The 16695-nt window shown below is 39.8% G+C and overlaps 1 protein-coding gene and 2 long non-coding RNA genes across 3 annotated transcripts; all 3 read left to right on the forward strand.

The window, feature by feature from the left end:
* Window positions 1–4511: 4511 nt before the first annotated feature.
* Window positions 4512–5846, forward strand: LOC311036851. Its single transcript, XR_014599897.1, has 4 exons — window positions 4512–4621; window positions 4913–5033; window positions 5148–5228; window positions 5345–5846. It is a non-coding gene; the product is annotated as an uncharacterized lncRNA (long non-coding RNA).
* Window positions 5847–6305: 459 nt separating this feature from the next.
* On the forward strand, window positions 6306–7629 carry LOC311036850. Its single transcript, XR_014599896.1, has 4 exons — window positions 6306–6421; window positions 6771–6891; window positions 6989–7069; window positions 7181–7629. It is a non-coding gene; the product is annotated as an uncharacterized lncRNA (long non-coding RNA).
* Window positions 7630–12426: 4797 nt separating this feature from the next.
* Window positions 12427–14627, forward strand: LOC311036878 (platelet-activating factor receptor-like; the record flags this gene model as incomplete). Its single annotated transcript, XM_084045889.1, has 2 exons — window positions 12427–12539; window positions 13471–14627. The coding sequence occupies exon 2, from the start codon at window positions 13473–13475 to the stop codon at window positions 14625–14627; it is 1155 nt and encodes a 384-aa protein (XP_083902015.1). The 5' UTR covers window positions 12427–12539; window positions 13471–13472.
* Window positions 14628–16695: the final 2068 nt, after the last annotated feature.

A 16695-nucleotide genomic window follows, 5' to 3' on the forward strand; every position in this document is an offset into this window, starting at 1 on the left:
ATGATCTATGCCTATATCACAAAATGATGTTGTTCCCATAACACCATTACCTTTTCATGTCAAGGACCCCCCAAGTGAATATGTACAGTATATTGAAAATATGTTGTGCTGGGGATGTGCTGTCAAAAAGTGAAACATTTACATAATTGAAAATAGCCAATCTACAAGCTCACAACATGTCATGATGCACGCATTGTGAGCTTGTAGATCAGATATGTTCAAAACTGATGTTTAGAGGGTTAAAGTGGTTAAAGTGATTTTGACGTTATAATAATAAAATATTCTGGGGGGGGGGGGGGTCCCGGACCCTATTTTGAGAACCACTGACATAAGCAGTGTTATAAATTGTGCTATACCTGTACATAGTTGTTTCAGGAATAGTTATTGAATGTACATCTCCTTGGAGTTTGTTTAACGGTCATTATCCATGTCATTATCACATGGCTTCATTTGTATCTAATTTGGTGGGGGGGGGGGGGTCATGTTCCTCCAACAAACATGTGATATTTGTAGCATTTGTGGTGCCCCCTATGGGTGTCACAGTGAAATCGATTTTGGTTCTGTGTTGTTTAGAGATGAATAACAATACAACAATTTCACTTTTGGGTCCAAAGGGTCCAAAGGTAGCCTATGGATGTATGTCTGTTAGCAAAATAACTTGAGAAAGTTTGGCCAGATTGTCATAAAATTTTGCTAGAATGAATGTAATCTCCCCTGAATAACCCCCTGAACAAGCCCTGGTTGAAAAGGTCAAAGACACAATCAAAAATCGAGGTAGATTTTCATGAAACTGGGTGGGAATGATGAGGCGTTTTGCTCAAAGAAGTTTACATTTTTGGTCAAAAAGGTGACCGTGACCTTGATTGTGATCTTGCCTCAAGATCACAATCAAGGTCAAAAAGGGACAGGCAGATTTTCATTCACAGTAGTGTCACTGATGCTTAAATTACAATCGATCATAACCTCTTGAACATCGATGATGACCTGTCTAGCACTGTCAACTACAGAGAAGTCTAAAATTGTTATTTTTGTGATATCTTTGGGTTAAAACAAAACGTTTGTTAAAAGGTTAAAGCACTATATTCTGATAGTAATCATTGCTATAGTGTTTTTAAGACCTGAAAATGCATTTTCTGTTTAATAAAGAGCTGGAGAGACATGGAGACTTCTGTTACTGAACAAATACTCTATAGCAATGAGTACTATCAGAATATAGATATTTAACACTTATTTTAACCAAAGAAAATCACTTCCCCTACCTTTAACTAATGATATCTAACACTTTAACACTGTAAAAAGTGATAAAGTGATGCTGGGATGTATAAATATAATAATGATAAATCAGTAAAAAAAGAAGAAAATACCATAACAATTACTAGCTAAGCATTCTGTATACTTGTGTTAAGGTATGTCCCCAAGGGGCAATTTGTTTTAAGCTATGTAACTTAACATTACCATGAATGTGTGATGGCAATGGTGTTGGAAAATTATTTTTATGACACAAACATAACTTTTAGGCTGATCTGGTGACATAGGCCTATAGCCTACTATTAATGGCCATCATTGTAATTAATGGTCCACTAGTTAGCTAGTTAGATCTCGGTTTGACAGCAGCACTCCCCCCCCGACCCACACACACAAACAACTGGCCAAGCAAGCACTTATTGAATATGTATTATCTAGGTTGTAGCGGAGTCAATTGGATGATGACAATCAACTGCTATGATAACCTGGAGTACAACTCTTTTTTTTTTTAAACAGAAACAGCTCTACTGAATATTGAATGTAAAACTTATCAGACAAGCTCAATGAATAACGTGGATATGTATGGAAGGCAGGTGACATAATTTGAATGTTCGTTGTAACGGCTTATGAATTTCATGTCTGGCCATCTAGCTTCACACTTATTGATGCCTGACTAGAGCTCCATAAGTTTGTCCTTTATCCTCTGGCGACCTCTAGTGTCTTCCTTCTGAAATGATGACGGCATTGTCTGACTCAACTCATACCAAGGGATGTGCGGATGCTTGCACCCAAACTAAACTATGTGCACACTTGAGCCTACAACTACCACTACAGATCCTGTCCATGGCAAAAAGCTGATAATAAACACATTAAATTAGGGAAAATCGTTTTTTTTTAAATGTTAGGCTGAATATTTCAGCTTAAGATAAACAATTCAGCTAAGATAAATAACAATACAGATCCATATCAACATGGTTGTGTAAGGTGCATGATATACATGAGGTGCATGGTGGCATGAGGCAGTAAAAAACTCCTGCTGTAATGACAGTCTTGTATGCATGCTTCATGAAAAATCAATACAAGGCAATCAAAAGTAGTATCACAGCTGTGGCAGTGTACAGTCATAAAGTCTTACACAGTAATCAGAGAAAAAAAACATTTGTGGTGGCTTGTCTCATCGGGACAGTGTGGCACTTGTTCAACAGTCTGATGGTAGCCATGGTAGAAACTGTTCAGAAATCTGGTGGTAGGCCTATATATGGCTTTGGATACATCGGTAGCGCTTACCATGGCTGTAGCCGCATTAGCGGTGTGAACAGATTGAGGCTGGGGTGGTGACTTTCCTTGATGATTCACTCAGCTTTGGTACTTCTCATATATTTTGGGGAGACATTTTTGGGAGACAGATGAACGCTCTTCTAGATTGCTCACCCCTTAGATACCACACTGTTAAAAGAAAGGAAAAGTCCCAGAAACAACAGTATTGAAGAGTGTCCACTCCAAGCATTTTGACCCCGATTCCTAGACTCATCAGAGTTGGGGAATTGGCTGTGAGGTTTACTTCCCACCACCACCACCACCATTAACGTTGAGGTCACTGCAGAGGTAGTGTAAGCTGGTGTGCTGCTCACCACATGTTTCTTTTCAGGACTGAAACAAAATAAGTCATATCATCTTTAGAATATCGTTTTGTCTTAGATATTGATTTCCATATTGTTTTCCACTCTCTAGTCAGTTCAGTCAAATTAATGTTAATGTTAATCTTACCTGTTTTTGTATCTCTCATAGATATACTTTCCGAATTTTGACTCTGGATTCACGCATCTGTTGTTTTCCACACTGGAGATGCATCAAATAATATTAGTGACAGGTAATACAAAAACACACAATGATTGTGTAAACGAATGGCATCTCACGAAAATATATCCTGGGCCACTGTTTAGATTGAGAACATTCTGCTTACATAATCTCCCTGTGAGGACAGAAGGGACTCGCTTCATACACCTGGTAATTCTTGATGAGTGTTATGTTCATGTAGTTGATTACTCCATTTAAACATTTGCAGGAACGTATATTACCAAGTTGACCTGTGGAATGAAGGGATACAACAAACACAGTTAGTCTTACAGTGGCGTTAAAATGATTGAATATAAACCGTAATCTGTGTTTTTAAAACCACTGTTGACAAACTGCATTAGCAGTCAGATCTAAAGTAAGCTCTCTAGAAGTAAAGTAAACCAACAGAACACATATGAATAGACAGCAAAAATGTGGCTTTTGACTCTAAAAATCGATGCTAGAACTGTAAAATGCATGACTTCCAGCTCAATCAAACAATCTTCTAATAATTAGAAATGGCTGTGACTGGTATTATCTAAAGCGACTTGATGTACAACAATATACATTTCTGTAAAAGCCACATTAGCCTACCATGTACATGTAGAGCAAGCAGGCAGACAAGAAAGGTGATGACAGTTGATTTCATAATGGCCATAATGGAGAGATGCTTCTTCAGGGGCTTTTTTTCCCCCAGTGTTGATAATGTGAGAGTCGAGATGCCCACTCACCTGGCTTCAGCCAAAAGACAAAAAAAACATCCCTAGCTCTTTTGGGGAAATTCTAGATCCAGTAGAGTGAAAGTGGCGCTCCTAAGAGAACCCGTACCAGACAAAGGAATGCTATTTTCTATTTCTTAGTTCATCTAAGGGACGCTGATCGAGTGATAGCCTTTTTGCTGAGTCCAGAAAACAAGGAGTTACAGTAATAGGCGTGAGAAATGAAGGCATTAATTACCTTTTCAAGGTCTGCAAATGACAGGAATGACTTAATGTTTGAAATGTTTCTCAACTGGATGAAGCAAGACTGTACTACTTTAATCACTTGCCCATCAAAGGACAGGTCAGAGTCGAACCACACACCTAGATTGCCTAGCTGTAACTGGATAGAGAAGGTGGAATTTGGGGGGCCAAATAGGGGGATCTCAGATTTTGCCTCGTTTAGCTGGAGGAAGTTCTGGGACATCCAGCACTTAATGTTGGAGAGACATGCAAGGATCCGGGATATACTTATTGCATGCATCGTCATGTTTGAGTGGGATTTATAATGGGGAATCATCTGCATAACAGTGGAAATTGATGTTTTGGTTTTGTCTGGTACGGGTTCTCATAGGAGCTCCACATTCACTCCGGATCCGGAGTTTCCCCAAAAGAGCTAGGGATGTTTTTTTGTCTTTTGACTGAAGTGGTGAATGAGCATCTCTCACATTATCAACACTGGAAACGATACAAGCACCAGAAGAAGCATCTCTCCATTATGGCCATCATGAAATCAACTGTCATCACCTTTCTCGTCTGCCTGCTTGCTCTTCATGTACAAGGTAGGCTAATGTGGCTTTTACAGAAATGTATATTGTTGTACATCAAGTCGCTTTGCATAATACCAGCCACAGCCATTTCTAATTATTAGAAGATTGATTGATAGAGCTGGAAGTCAAACGTTTTACAGTTCTATCATTTACTTTTTAGAGTCAAAAGCCAGATTTTCGCTGCCTATTCATGTGTGTTCTGTTGGTTTACTTTACTTCTGGTGAGCTTACTTTACATCTGACTGATAATGCATTTTGTCGACAGTGGTTTTAAAAACACAGATTACGGTTTTCATTCCACAGGTCAACTTGGTATTATACGTTCCTGCAAATGTTTAAATAGAGTCAACCACATGAACACAACACTCATCAAGTCATTTGAGGTGTATGAAGAGAGTCCCTTCTGTCCTCACAGGGAGATTATGTAAGCAGAATGTTCTCATTTAACAGTGACCTAGGTTATATATCTGTGAGATGCCATTCGTTTACACACTGTTTTTGTATTACCTGTCACTAATATTATTTGATGCATCTCCAGTGTGGAAACAGCGATAAACAGAACATGTGTGAATCCAGAGTCAAAATTAGGAAGGTATATCTACAAGCGTCACAAAAACAGGTAAGATTAACATTAAGATTAATCTGACTGAACCGACTAGAGAATGAAAACAATATGGAAATCAGTATCTAAGACAAAAAGATATTCCAAAGCTAATGGCACTTATTTTGTTTCAGTCCTGAAAAGAAACATATGGTGAGCAGCACACCAGTTTACACAACCTCTGCAGTGACCTCAACGTTAATGGCGGTGGGGTCAACCTCACAGCCAATTCCACAACTCTGATGACTATAGGAATCAAGGTCAACTCTTGACCAGTGACTCCGAGAGTCAAAATGCTTGGAGTGGACACTCTTCAACACTGTTGTTTCTGGGATTTTCTTTCCTTTCTTTTTACAGTGTGGTATCTAAGGGGTGAACAATACGTCTCCCAAATTGTCTCCCCAAAATATATGTGAAGTACAGTAAAAGCTGAGTGAATCATCAAGGAGATGTATCCGATGGTATATATTATATACCACCAGATTTCGGAACAGTTTCTACCTGGCTACCATCAGACTGTTGAAGTCTGTGCCACGCTGTCCTGATGAGACAAGTCACCATAAATGATTTTCTTTTGTGATTACTGTGTAAGACTTTATGACTGTACACTCTGCCATGGCTTTGATACTACTTTTGATTGCCTTTTATTGATTTTTTATAAACATAAAAAAACGTGATTAAGCTGAATCGTTCTTGGTGTACTGTATTTTATATTGCCACTGTAAAGCACTTTGTAACCATGTTTCGAAAAGCGCTTTATAAATAAAGTTTATTATTATTATTATTATTATTATTACACTTATTATTATTATTACTATTATTATTAGTAGTAGTAGTAGTCATTTTTACATGGCCTTCATGGCCTCCATGAAATTCCTGACCGGGTGTCACTGTCTGTAGGAGATGCAGACTGGGGTTTCCCCAGTGTGCATCTCCTGCAATGAGGGAAACGAAAGAGAAACTAGGACATGGAAAATGACATTCCTTTGTCTGGTACGGCTTCTCATAGGAGCTCCACTTTCACTCTACTGGATCTGGAGTTTCCCCAAAATCACTAGGGATGATTTTTTGTCTTTTGACTGAAGTGGTGAATGAGCATCTCTCACATTATCAACACTGGAAACGATACAAGCACCAGAAAAAGCATCTCTCCATCATGAAATCAACTGTCATCACCTTTCTCGTCTGCCTGCTTGCTCTTCATGTACAAGGTAGGTTAATGTGACTTCTACAGAAATGTTTATTGTTGTACAACAAGTCCCTTTGGATAATACCAGCCACAGCTATTTGTAATTATTAGAAGATTGATTGATTGAGCTGGAAGTCATGCATTTTACAGTTCTATCATCTACTTTTTAGAGTAAAAAAAAAACAGATTTTCGCTGTCTATTCATAATTATGTGTTCTGTTGGTTTACTTTACTTCTGGAGAGCTTACTTTACATTTGACCTTTAATGCAGTATGTCGACAGTGGTTTTAAAAACACAGATTACGGTTTATATATTTAATTATTTTAATGCCACTGTCAGACTAACAGTGTTGTATACCTTCATTCCACAGGTCAACTTGGTAATACACGTTCCTGCAAATGTCATGGAGTAGTTAACCACATGAACATAACACTCATCAAAACTTACCAGGTGTATGAAGCGAGTCCCTTCTGTCCTCAAAGGGAGATTATGTAAGTATAGGTTGTAATATAGTTTATATTTCTGTGAGATGCCATTCGTTTACGCACTGTTTTTGCCTGTCACTAATATTATTTGATGCATCTCCAGTGTGGAAACAGCGATAAACAGAACATGTGTGAATCCAGAGTCAAAATTAGGAAGGTATATCTACAAGCGTCACAAAAACAGGTAAGATTAACATTAATCTGACTGAACCGACTAGAGAACGTAAAACAATATGGAAATCAGTATCTAAGACAAAACGATATTCTAAAGCTGATGTGACTTATTTTGTTTCAGTCCTGAAAAGAAAGATGTGGTGAGCAGCACTCCAGCTTACACAACCTCTGCAGTGACCTCAACGTTAATGGTGGTGGTGGGGAGTCAACCTCACAGCCAATTCCACAACTCTGATGAGCCTAGGAATCAGGGTGAACTCTTGAATGGACACTCTTCAACACTGTTTCTGGGATTTTCTTTCCTTTCTTTTTACAGTGTGGTATCAAAGGGGTGAACAATACGTCTCCCCAAAATATATGTGAAGTACAGTAAAAGCTGAGTGAATCATCAAGGAAAATCACCACCCCAGCCACAATCTGTTCACGCCACTAATGCGGCCACAGCCATGGTAAGCTACCGATGTATGGTATATATTATATACCACCAGATTTCTGAACAGTTTCTACCTTACTACCATCAGACTGTTGATTGATTGATGTAGATACAGTCATTCCGATCTACTTGCACACATTGCTGTCCCTTTAATAAACGTTTCCATCAAAGGCTCAAAAGATGGACAAAGTTCTCTTTATTTCTTTACGACCACACACAGTTTGCCATGCTTTTTGTTGAAATGAAGTGGCCCCCAACAGGGCCATTTGGCTGCCAGCTTTCCAGGCAATGCACCAATGTGACATGTGACAGACAGACATCCAGGTTTTCTTTATTTCCAAACGACCAGACACTTCTTGCCATGCCTTTGTGGTATATGGCCACTTGAAAAAAAAAAAAAAAAAAAAAAAATCTGTTTCTCCCCTGTAGTATGTGTGTGGGGATGACTGATTTATCCTGTGTGCATCAATGCACAGCAGGTCTAGTCAGCTCCAGTTAGTTTGACTTTAACCACAGTATCATTGTTCAACATCTTTAGCCTATTACATTTTATATGTAAGATGGTAGTGAGAGTCTCTACCTCCTCACTCGATATTAGAGAAGGCTATTCTAATCCTAAATGATTGTTATAATATCTGCATTTTATGATTTACTTCTATATGAGTCCCCTGAGTCCTCTGAAGCTATGCTGTGTCTAAAACAGGGGTAAAAAACAAACAAACATATTGACATCTGCTGCCCCCAAGTGTTGAAAATGCATTCCTACACTGTTAGGCCAACAACAGGGGGCTGAAGGGGGTTTGCCTGGACATTAGATGAGCTAGAACCGCCTTATTCACTCATGGATGATGGAGGAAGCACACACATGTGCACATACATGCGCATGGCCAGCACCAGACAGATCAGATATGTTACATGTTATCCTGTGTGATTGTATGCGTGAGTGACTCCAGTGAGGAACTGTTCATGTTTATTAAGCTGTAGGTTAAGTTTATTTTGTAATCTATATGCATAGGTTTATGTTTTTTCAGATTTTCATCTCTTATTTTATATTGTTCATGAGAGACTAGCTTAACCAATTAAACCTTAGTTATACTCCGGTGAAAATAGCAGATCTATAATCACCAAAGTGTCAGCCCCTGAATAAGGATGGTAAAGATCAAGTGTTAATTGAGAATGCATGTTAGTGTGCTACCTGTAGTGATAACTCCAGTGCTTTGAACTAGAGCAGCACTCCATTGCGTACCTGTTGTTTAATGATGAGTGTGTTATTAAATGTGCTGTAGTGCATAGTGATATTCTTTGGCTAAAACAAAAATGTATTGTTAAAAAGCAAAAACTCTATATGAGCTAATCATTGCTATTGGGTGTTTGTTCAGTAACAGGGGGCTGTGTTGTCTCCAGCTCTTTAGTAAACAGAAAATACATTTTCAGTTGGAATGCAAATTTCATCTCAGAGGAGAGAACCCATTTATCAGCTTAAAAATGTGTGGTGTTCCAGCTCCAATAGTGTCTTCCAATTTCACCTGTTTATCCAGTACCCTGTGAGTTCTCTCTCCTATTGGATGTAATTTGTACCCTGACCTGAAATTGTATTTTCTGTTTACTATAGACCTGGAGACCCCTGTTACTGAACAAATATTCAATAGCAATTACTGTGGGATATAGTCTAGAGCTATTTAACACTTTATCACTTTAACATACACACATAGGAACACACACACACACACACACACACACACACACACACACACACACACACACACACACACACACACACACACACACACACACACACACACACACACACACACACACACACACACACACACACACACACACACACACACACACACACACACACACACACAGGAAAATGTATAGGCTGTGTTGTTTCTTTTTTTTCAAGGTAAGCTATGTCTTTTCCCTGCATGCAGAAAAATATACTTGAAAAGCCTGAAAAGCCTGAGCCTATATAGGCACAATACACAATATTTTGGCCTAAGCCACAATGCCAGGAAATTAGCCTATCCCCTGTAATTGTTTAGCCACTTTTAACCTGGCATCCCTATTTTGGGCATGACATTTTTATTTCTGTTCCTTATAGTCTACTACCCCGGATTTGAACCCGTTTTCCTGGGCAATTAAGTGTTGAAACTTTTTACCATTCGTGTCATTTCCTGTGTCTAGGTGAGACGTGACCTTTGACACGATCTAAATGTCTCAAAAGAAGAGCAGGGAGACTAAATACAAACACCCCAGTTGTATAATATTGTATTAACATACTCTACCATACAGATTGTAAGAAATTAGATTTTATTCATTAAACAAAAGTTACATAGTGTCACTTTAAGTGGTTACCATAGTCTTCACAGGCTGTACTTCAGGGCAGGGTATACATTTCTGAAACATGCAGCAAGAGAATTTGCAAGATTGCGAAATCTTGAAAATAAGTGTGAAATATGATCTATTTGATTGATGTGAAACTGTGGAGAAGCAGTAGGCTACAACCCGGGGCTGAAGGAAACACTGCAGGAAGTGTTGCATCATCATGGGCTTTCCATAACGTCTCACACCCTTAACTCTATGCTCACACCTCAAGTGTACAGTTTTACACTGTAAATGATGCCGTTCCCACAGCACCAGGGTTGCCATATCTGCTTATTACAAGCGACTTGTTTTTATGTAAAGTCGCTTGTGTTTATATTGGTGATTGATTGATTGATTGACAGGGGCCAGTTTGGAATTGCAGCCTCCTGAAGGTGATTCTTTAGGGCAGTTTTGAAAGTGAGTAGGGTTTTACACTCCTTTACCTCTTTAGATAGGGCATTCCACATTTTTGTTGTATAGCATGAGAAAGAGTTCATTCCCTTGTTTGTGCCAAATCTGGGTTGAACATGATCAGTGGAGCTGCCTCTGGTGTTATGATCGTGGACTATTTTGACAAAGTATTTTGACAAATACAGGGGGATCCCAATGTTGTGTCGAATACCAGGCCCATAGCAAGTTGCCGTACTCTGTCCTCAACCCTGAGCCATCCAACCCTAGCAAAGTGAGCAGGGGTTAGATGGGTTGTATGATTGAGGCCAAGAAGTAGCCTTACCAGTTTGTTTTGGGATGTCTGGAGCCTTGTTTTTAAGGCCTTAGTGGTGTTGTGATACCATGAGAAGCATGCATAGTCGAAATGACCTTGGATGAGGGCCCCTGCGAGAATCTTCAGGGTATTTTTACTGACTAGAAAGTTGATCCTATACAGAAAACGTGTTCTTTGATTGACCTTTTTGATGACTCTTTCTGCCATCTTATCACCGGAGAGGTTTGCCTCCAAGATGGAACCCATGTAGGTAATTTCCTCCTTTCTTGTGATAACATCGTCACCCGCTTTGATTGTGAAGCTCTCAGCCTTGTTAAGGTTAACACTAGACCCAAAGAGAATGGATTCGATTTTACCCAGGTGTAATGATAGTTTGTTGTCAGAGAGCCAGATGCGGATCGTATCGAGTTCAGAACTGAGAGATTTTTCAACCTGCAGCCTGTCCCTGTCCGAGACCAGCAGAGCCGAGTCATCTGCGAACAGGAACAGGTTGCAGTCGCAAGCTGATGACATCATTCACATATATCAGGAACAGTAAAGGTCCTAGTATACTTCCTTGCGGAACGCCACAACTCACTGGGAGGGGGGGGACAACCTGGTAGTTGCAGGTTGCGTTTTTTGGGGATTGGTTCTGTGCTTATTTGGGCTCATTTTCTAATGTTGTTTTTTCATTTCAAGGACCCCCAGATTCATATGTATTTGTCCGCGGAACCACATTTGATTTTTTTTTAAATATATCAAGAATGTACAAGATTTGTGTTTATTGTTTTAAAGATTTTCAAAACATTTCAATTTAAAAAAAAATAATCTACAAGCTCACAATGCGTCGTGATGCAACATGAAGTGAGCTTGTAGATCTGCTTTTTTCAAATAGCCAATGTAAAGTGGAAAAACGTAGCCTAGTCGATTCTTTTGGGCTTGTTTTTACAAATCTGTCCGCTTGTTTCTCTTGCAAAATCTGGCAACACTGCCTGCATAAGACCCACCTCAACTTGTGACGCCTAGTTCCCACAGCACACCTCAACTTGCACCCACCTCAACTTGTTACACACTGTGTGAACTGCATGCAAGTGCTTTGGGTAAGTCCACCTTAATGAATTTAAATGTGCAAGGATGTTTAGTAGTTTGAGCCAGGGATTAGGTGCTAGCTGATATTGATGTGATAATGTATCATATCAACTAATAGGCCTAGTTGTAGAATAGATTTAAAGACAAGCAGGCCTACAATTTTATAGGGTTTGCTTTGCTCGAGAATAAACACTGAGGTAAACTTATATTTTAAAAGCATTCTGTCACAATAGCCTATAGCCCAGTGGTTCTCAAATTGGGGTCTGGGGAACCACAGGGGTCCTTGAGGGGGTTCCAGGGGGTCCCCAGCAAAATGAGGAACAGTTTAACCACAGTAACCCTATTTTATACTCAGGCTATTTGAAAACAGCTGATCTACAAGTCCATGCGTTGACGCGTTGTGAGCTTGTCGATTGGCTATTTTCCAAATAAAAAATCTGAAAAGTTTTGAACACAAATCTTCTCTTATGGGGGTCCCTGGCAGTGCTGGCACAACATATTTTGAGATGGGGTCCACAGACATGAAAATGTTTGAGAAAATTAAAACAACAAATTGATATGGTCAAGAAACATACAGTATAGGCTATGTAATAATTTTCCTAAGACACTGAGACTAAAGGCATTAACAAGCTACATTTGAGAACCACTGGTGACAACTTTAGAGAGGAGAATTAATAGAGAGGATGTGGTATTGGGGGTGTAGAAGCGTCATGCAAAGAAAAAATACATTTCCTTTTTGTCTCCCTCATAATGCTCCAGTCTGGCACTTGAAGTTGTCAACCTGAAGACATTTGGACAGATCTTATCCTGATTCCTGAACTGCTCAGTGCTCATAATTCTGTGTCACTACAACAAAAGTTGGATTTCAACCGTTCTCTTCTGTAAGTAGGACTAATGTTTGCTGTCTTTGCTGTCCATTTAATCCTGTGTGCTGCTCGACTGTAAGAGATATACCGTATATGTCGTATTCTGGCTATGTTCTAGGTGGACAGCCATAGAGAATATTGAGAAAATGTTGCAGGTAAGTTTTGATAGCTGGTATGATTTGTAAAGATGGGGATGCATTTTAAATGACTGTGGACTTTGTAGCACCATATTGTTTGTCTGACAATAGGATCAGTGATGATACAACACACACACACACACACACACACACACACACACACACACACACACACACACACACACACACACACACACACACACACACACACACACACACACACACACACACACACACACACAAAATATGGATTTGGATCGAAGTAATCCAAATGTAAACCAGAAAATCACACAACAATCATCTAATCAGTGAAGTATTCAATGAGATTACAATAAACAGCATGATTTGTAATCTTTACCATGTAAATTCTGTCATAAGAAGCATATTATGTAAGGGCATTCACACATACTCATGTAAAAGAGCAACTCTAGTTGACCGTAGACCGCCAGCTCCTTTTTTTTTACTCTAGTCTACACCAAATCTGTTCACCAAAAATAGCTGATCTACAAGCTCATACTGCATGATGGTGTGATGTGAGCTTGTAGATTGTCTATTTTGCAGAATGTTTGCCCCAGATATAGGAGGGACACTAGGGTTAATGTGTCAGATTTTCTAATTCTGAAAATGTAATTACTCATTGGAATGTTTGCTGTGTTGTCTCATAGTAGATGTAGTGTGCTCCTCAGAGTACCTAAAAGCAGATCCATTCATCGCCAAACCAAATAAATGTATTCTTAATTTAACATTCATTAAATATTTCAATTCAATTTGTGAGTTGTCCTGACTGACATATTGTCTGTTGTAATTTTACAGAAATGTTGCCCTTAACGGAACACCTGTCTACAGAACCCACAATGGAGACATCGGAGTCCCCAACAGAAAATTCCTCGATGGTTTCTCCAGCTGCCACCAACGGACCCTTCCTGGATTCCGAGTTCCGTTACATGCTCCTGTCAGCAGGTTATGGCATCATCCTCGTCTTGGGGTTCTTCGCTAACTGCTATGTCCTTTTTGTCCTGCACCGTCTCCGTGGGGCTAAAGCCATGCGAGAGATCCGTATCTACATGACCAACTTGTCTGTTGCGGATTTCCTGTTCGTATGTGCCCTCCCATTCTGGATTAGCTACTACAGTCGCCATGGTGACTGGGTCTACTCTGACTTCCTGTGTAGACTGACTGGCTCGATGTTCTTCATCAACACCTACTGCTCCATCCTGTTCCTTGTAGCCATCAGTGTCAACCGGTACTGGGCGATCACACAGCCTCTGGATGCAGCTTCTTCTGACAATTGGCGCCGTGGTGTTGTTGTTACCATCACTATTTGGGTGGCAACATTATCAATGGCCATTCCATTCCTGTTGTCACCAGCAGTCCATGTAGATGAGAGGAACGTGTCACGATGTTTTGAGGGATACCATGGGGAAAGTGACTCGGAGAAGCGAGTCGTGGCAGCCACACATTTTGCCATCATTGGCATGTTCTTTGTGGTCTTTCTCCTTGTAGTGGTTTGTAACCTCCTTATTGCCCGTGCCTTGCTGACAAAATCACCTATGCAAAGACACAGTTCTGCATCCTCTGCCACTAAGCCCAGAGGAGTGAAACACAAGGCTCTTCAGATGTTGGGTGCAGTTGTGGGAGTGTTTGTCGTGTGCTTCCTGCCCCATCATATAATTCAAGGCCCCTGGACATTAGCAGTTCTGGAGATCGGGGAAGGCTGGGGCAGCACGTCCTGGGACCTGCAGACTCGTCAGGCTTTCAATGATGCCCATCAGATCACCCTGCTACTTATGGGGCTCAACTGCATTCTGGATCCTGTAGTCTATTGTTTTGCCACAAGGAAGTTCAGAAAGTTCATTGTGGCCCACTTCAAGAGAGTAATAAATAGAGAGTCTTGCTCACACACGGCCATCACTCAGATTAGCATGGCGAGCAAGCACCAGAGTGAGAGACGGTCAAATGAGATGAAATGAAATGTTGAAAATAATGTAAATAAGAGATGTATATAATTATCTAATTTATTAACTCTATACAGGGATTTTTGGCCACATGTTACGTGAGAAAGGTTCTGCCTTCCTTCTGTCATTTGGCCACTTCTTTAAGAGAACTGAACATTTGCCAATAGAAATACAATATGGATGGAGGTTGTCACTCCTGAACTGGTTTCCAATTTCTACAAGCTCAGTGTCTAACCACTGTCTCAGACACTTACCCTGACCTGAACCACAGCAAAACCATACCTAAACTTAACCATCTCTAACCTGATGTCTGAACACAACCATTTTAACATCATACCTGAATTAGGATGTCTCTGCTCGACTGTGGCTCTATGCGCAAAGTGTTGTCATTATGATGCTCCCAGTTCAGGATCCAGTACTTTACTGGTGTTTACTTTGTGTTTTTATTTCTGATTATCATTTTGTTTTTGTGCCAAGTAGTTTTTACTATGTGGTGAATATCCAAAGGGGCTAAATGCTGTTTTTATTTATAATTAAAAACAATATATTTATGTCTGCATGCAACTGTACTGTCTACTGTGATATTGAATCTAATCTCTAGCCTACTGAATTACCATGTCACATAAAAATTTGAAAAGCAATAACACAAGTTACAACTTACAACCAATTGAGGCCATGACACTATAAAGTCCAGAGTTATTGTCTCCGCCAGGCCGAAGGCGTGGCCAAGACTATGTTTTCGCCCCTGTCTGTCCGTCCTTTCGTCCGTCCGTCCTTCCGTCCGTCCGTCCGTCCGTCCGTCCGTCCGTTTGTGTACAGCTAATGTCCGGCACCGTTGGATCGATTGCCGTGAAACTGTGCACACACACTCCTGGAGGCCAGAGCAGAACCTCTGATTTTTGCAAAACACATATTTTTACATTACTCCTACAGATGTCCGATTTTTCATATTCCATCCTGATTGGCTTCCAAAGTTTGCTGGAGTGCTCCAATCAAATCATGATCAACGCGTCCGATTGCCGTGAAACTTTGCACGCACATTCCCACTAGGCCCAGGAAGAAATGCCAAAATCGGACCCATGGTGCCGCTATAACAGGCCAATTTGGTCCGATTGGTGTGAAACTTTGCACGCACACTCCCTGAATAATATTTCGGGACAATAAACAATATTTTAAAATCACGTTAAACCTGCAGCAACTATCCTACACCAAAGTAAAAAAATAAAATTAGTCTGGAAACGTTTCCATTAGCCAAGGCTTTGTTAATCGCTTAACCCATTTAGGGCGGGAACCCCTATTTGTAACAAAACCTTTCAAGACGGAAACCACTTTTGGGGTTCTTGTTGCTATGTACAGTATATAGCAACATAATTTTTTTTGTCATTTTTGAATAAATATTTGACTTTTTTCAGAAAACTTAGGTCAGATTTTAGAAGGCGTTTTTAAAATCGGCCTCAGGTCTAAATATATATTTTTTAACACTGTACAAGGTATATAGGTGCAGCATACAGGGCAAGCTCTATAGACCATGGATATATGGTCCACTTGCCAGCACAATGTAAAATGCTAGTGTTAATTTAACTCGGATAGTATGAAAATGGACACGTCTAGCCTCGTTACCAGCCTTTTCTCTGGGAATGGGTGTCTATAGTAACAGTGACAAATAGATAAAGATAAAGGTAGAAAAAAAGAAGAAGAAACAGGAAGCTGTTTGGACAAAGTAACAGAAATTATAATTTTATTTACTGTCTATTTACTTCTCAAATTCAAAACATGGGCCGCCCTAGGGTGGGTTCGCACTAGGTCCTTTTTATAGCTGTTTTCGGCATTTTGTCTGCTGAAAAAGAGAAGAGAAAAAAATAATCAGGGCGAGGGCCTGTGTGATCACACATGCACTTCAATATAAATTACGAAATTTTGACAACAAAGTTTTAAAATAGCCAGTGTAGATCAACTGCAACTGCAAGCCACATATTTCTTTCCTAAAATGTATCAATCTTTTATAGGTTTATAGACAAGCAAGTTGGCAGAAGAATACCGACTTGTCTGTGTTTTAAATTTCTCGTAATTAAGGCTTTAATGT

Source organism: Gymnoscopelus microlampas (genome assembly GCF_963454915.1).
Source record: "Gymnoscopelus microlampas genome assembly, chromosome: 20".
Lineage (NCBI taxonomy): Eukaryota > Metazoa > Chordata > Actinopteri > Myctophiformes > Myctophidae > Gymnoscopelus > Gymnoscopelus microlampas.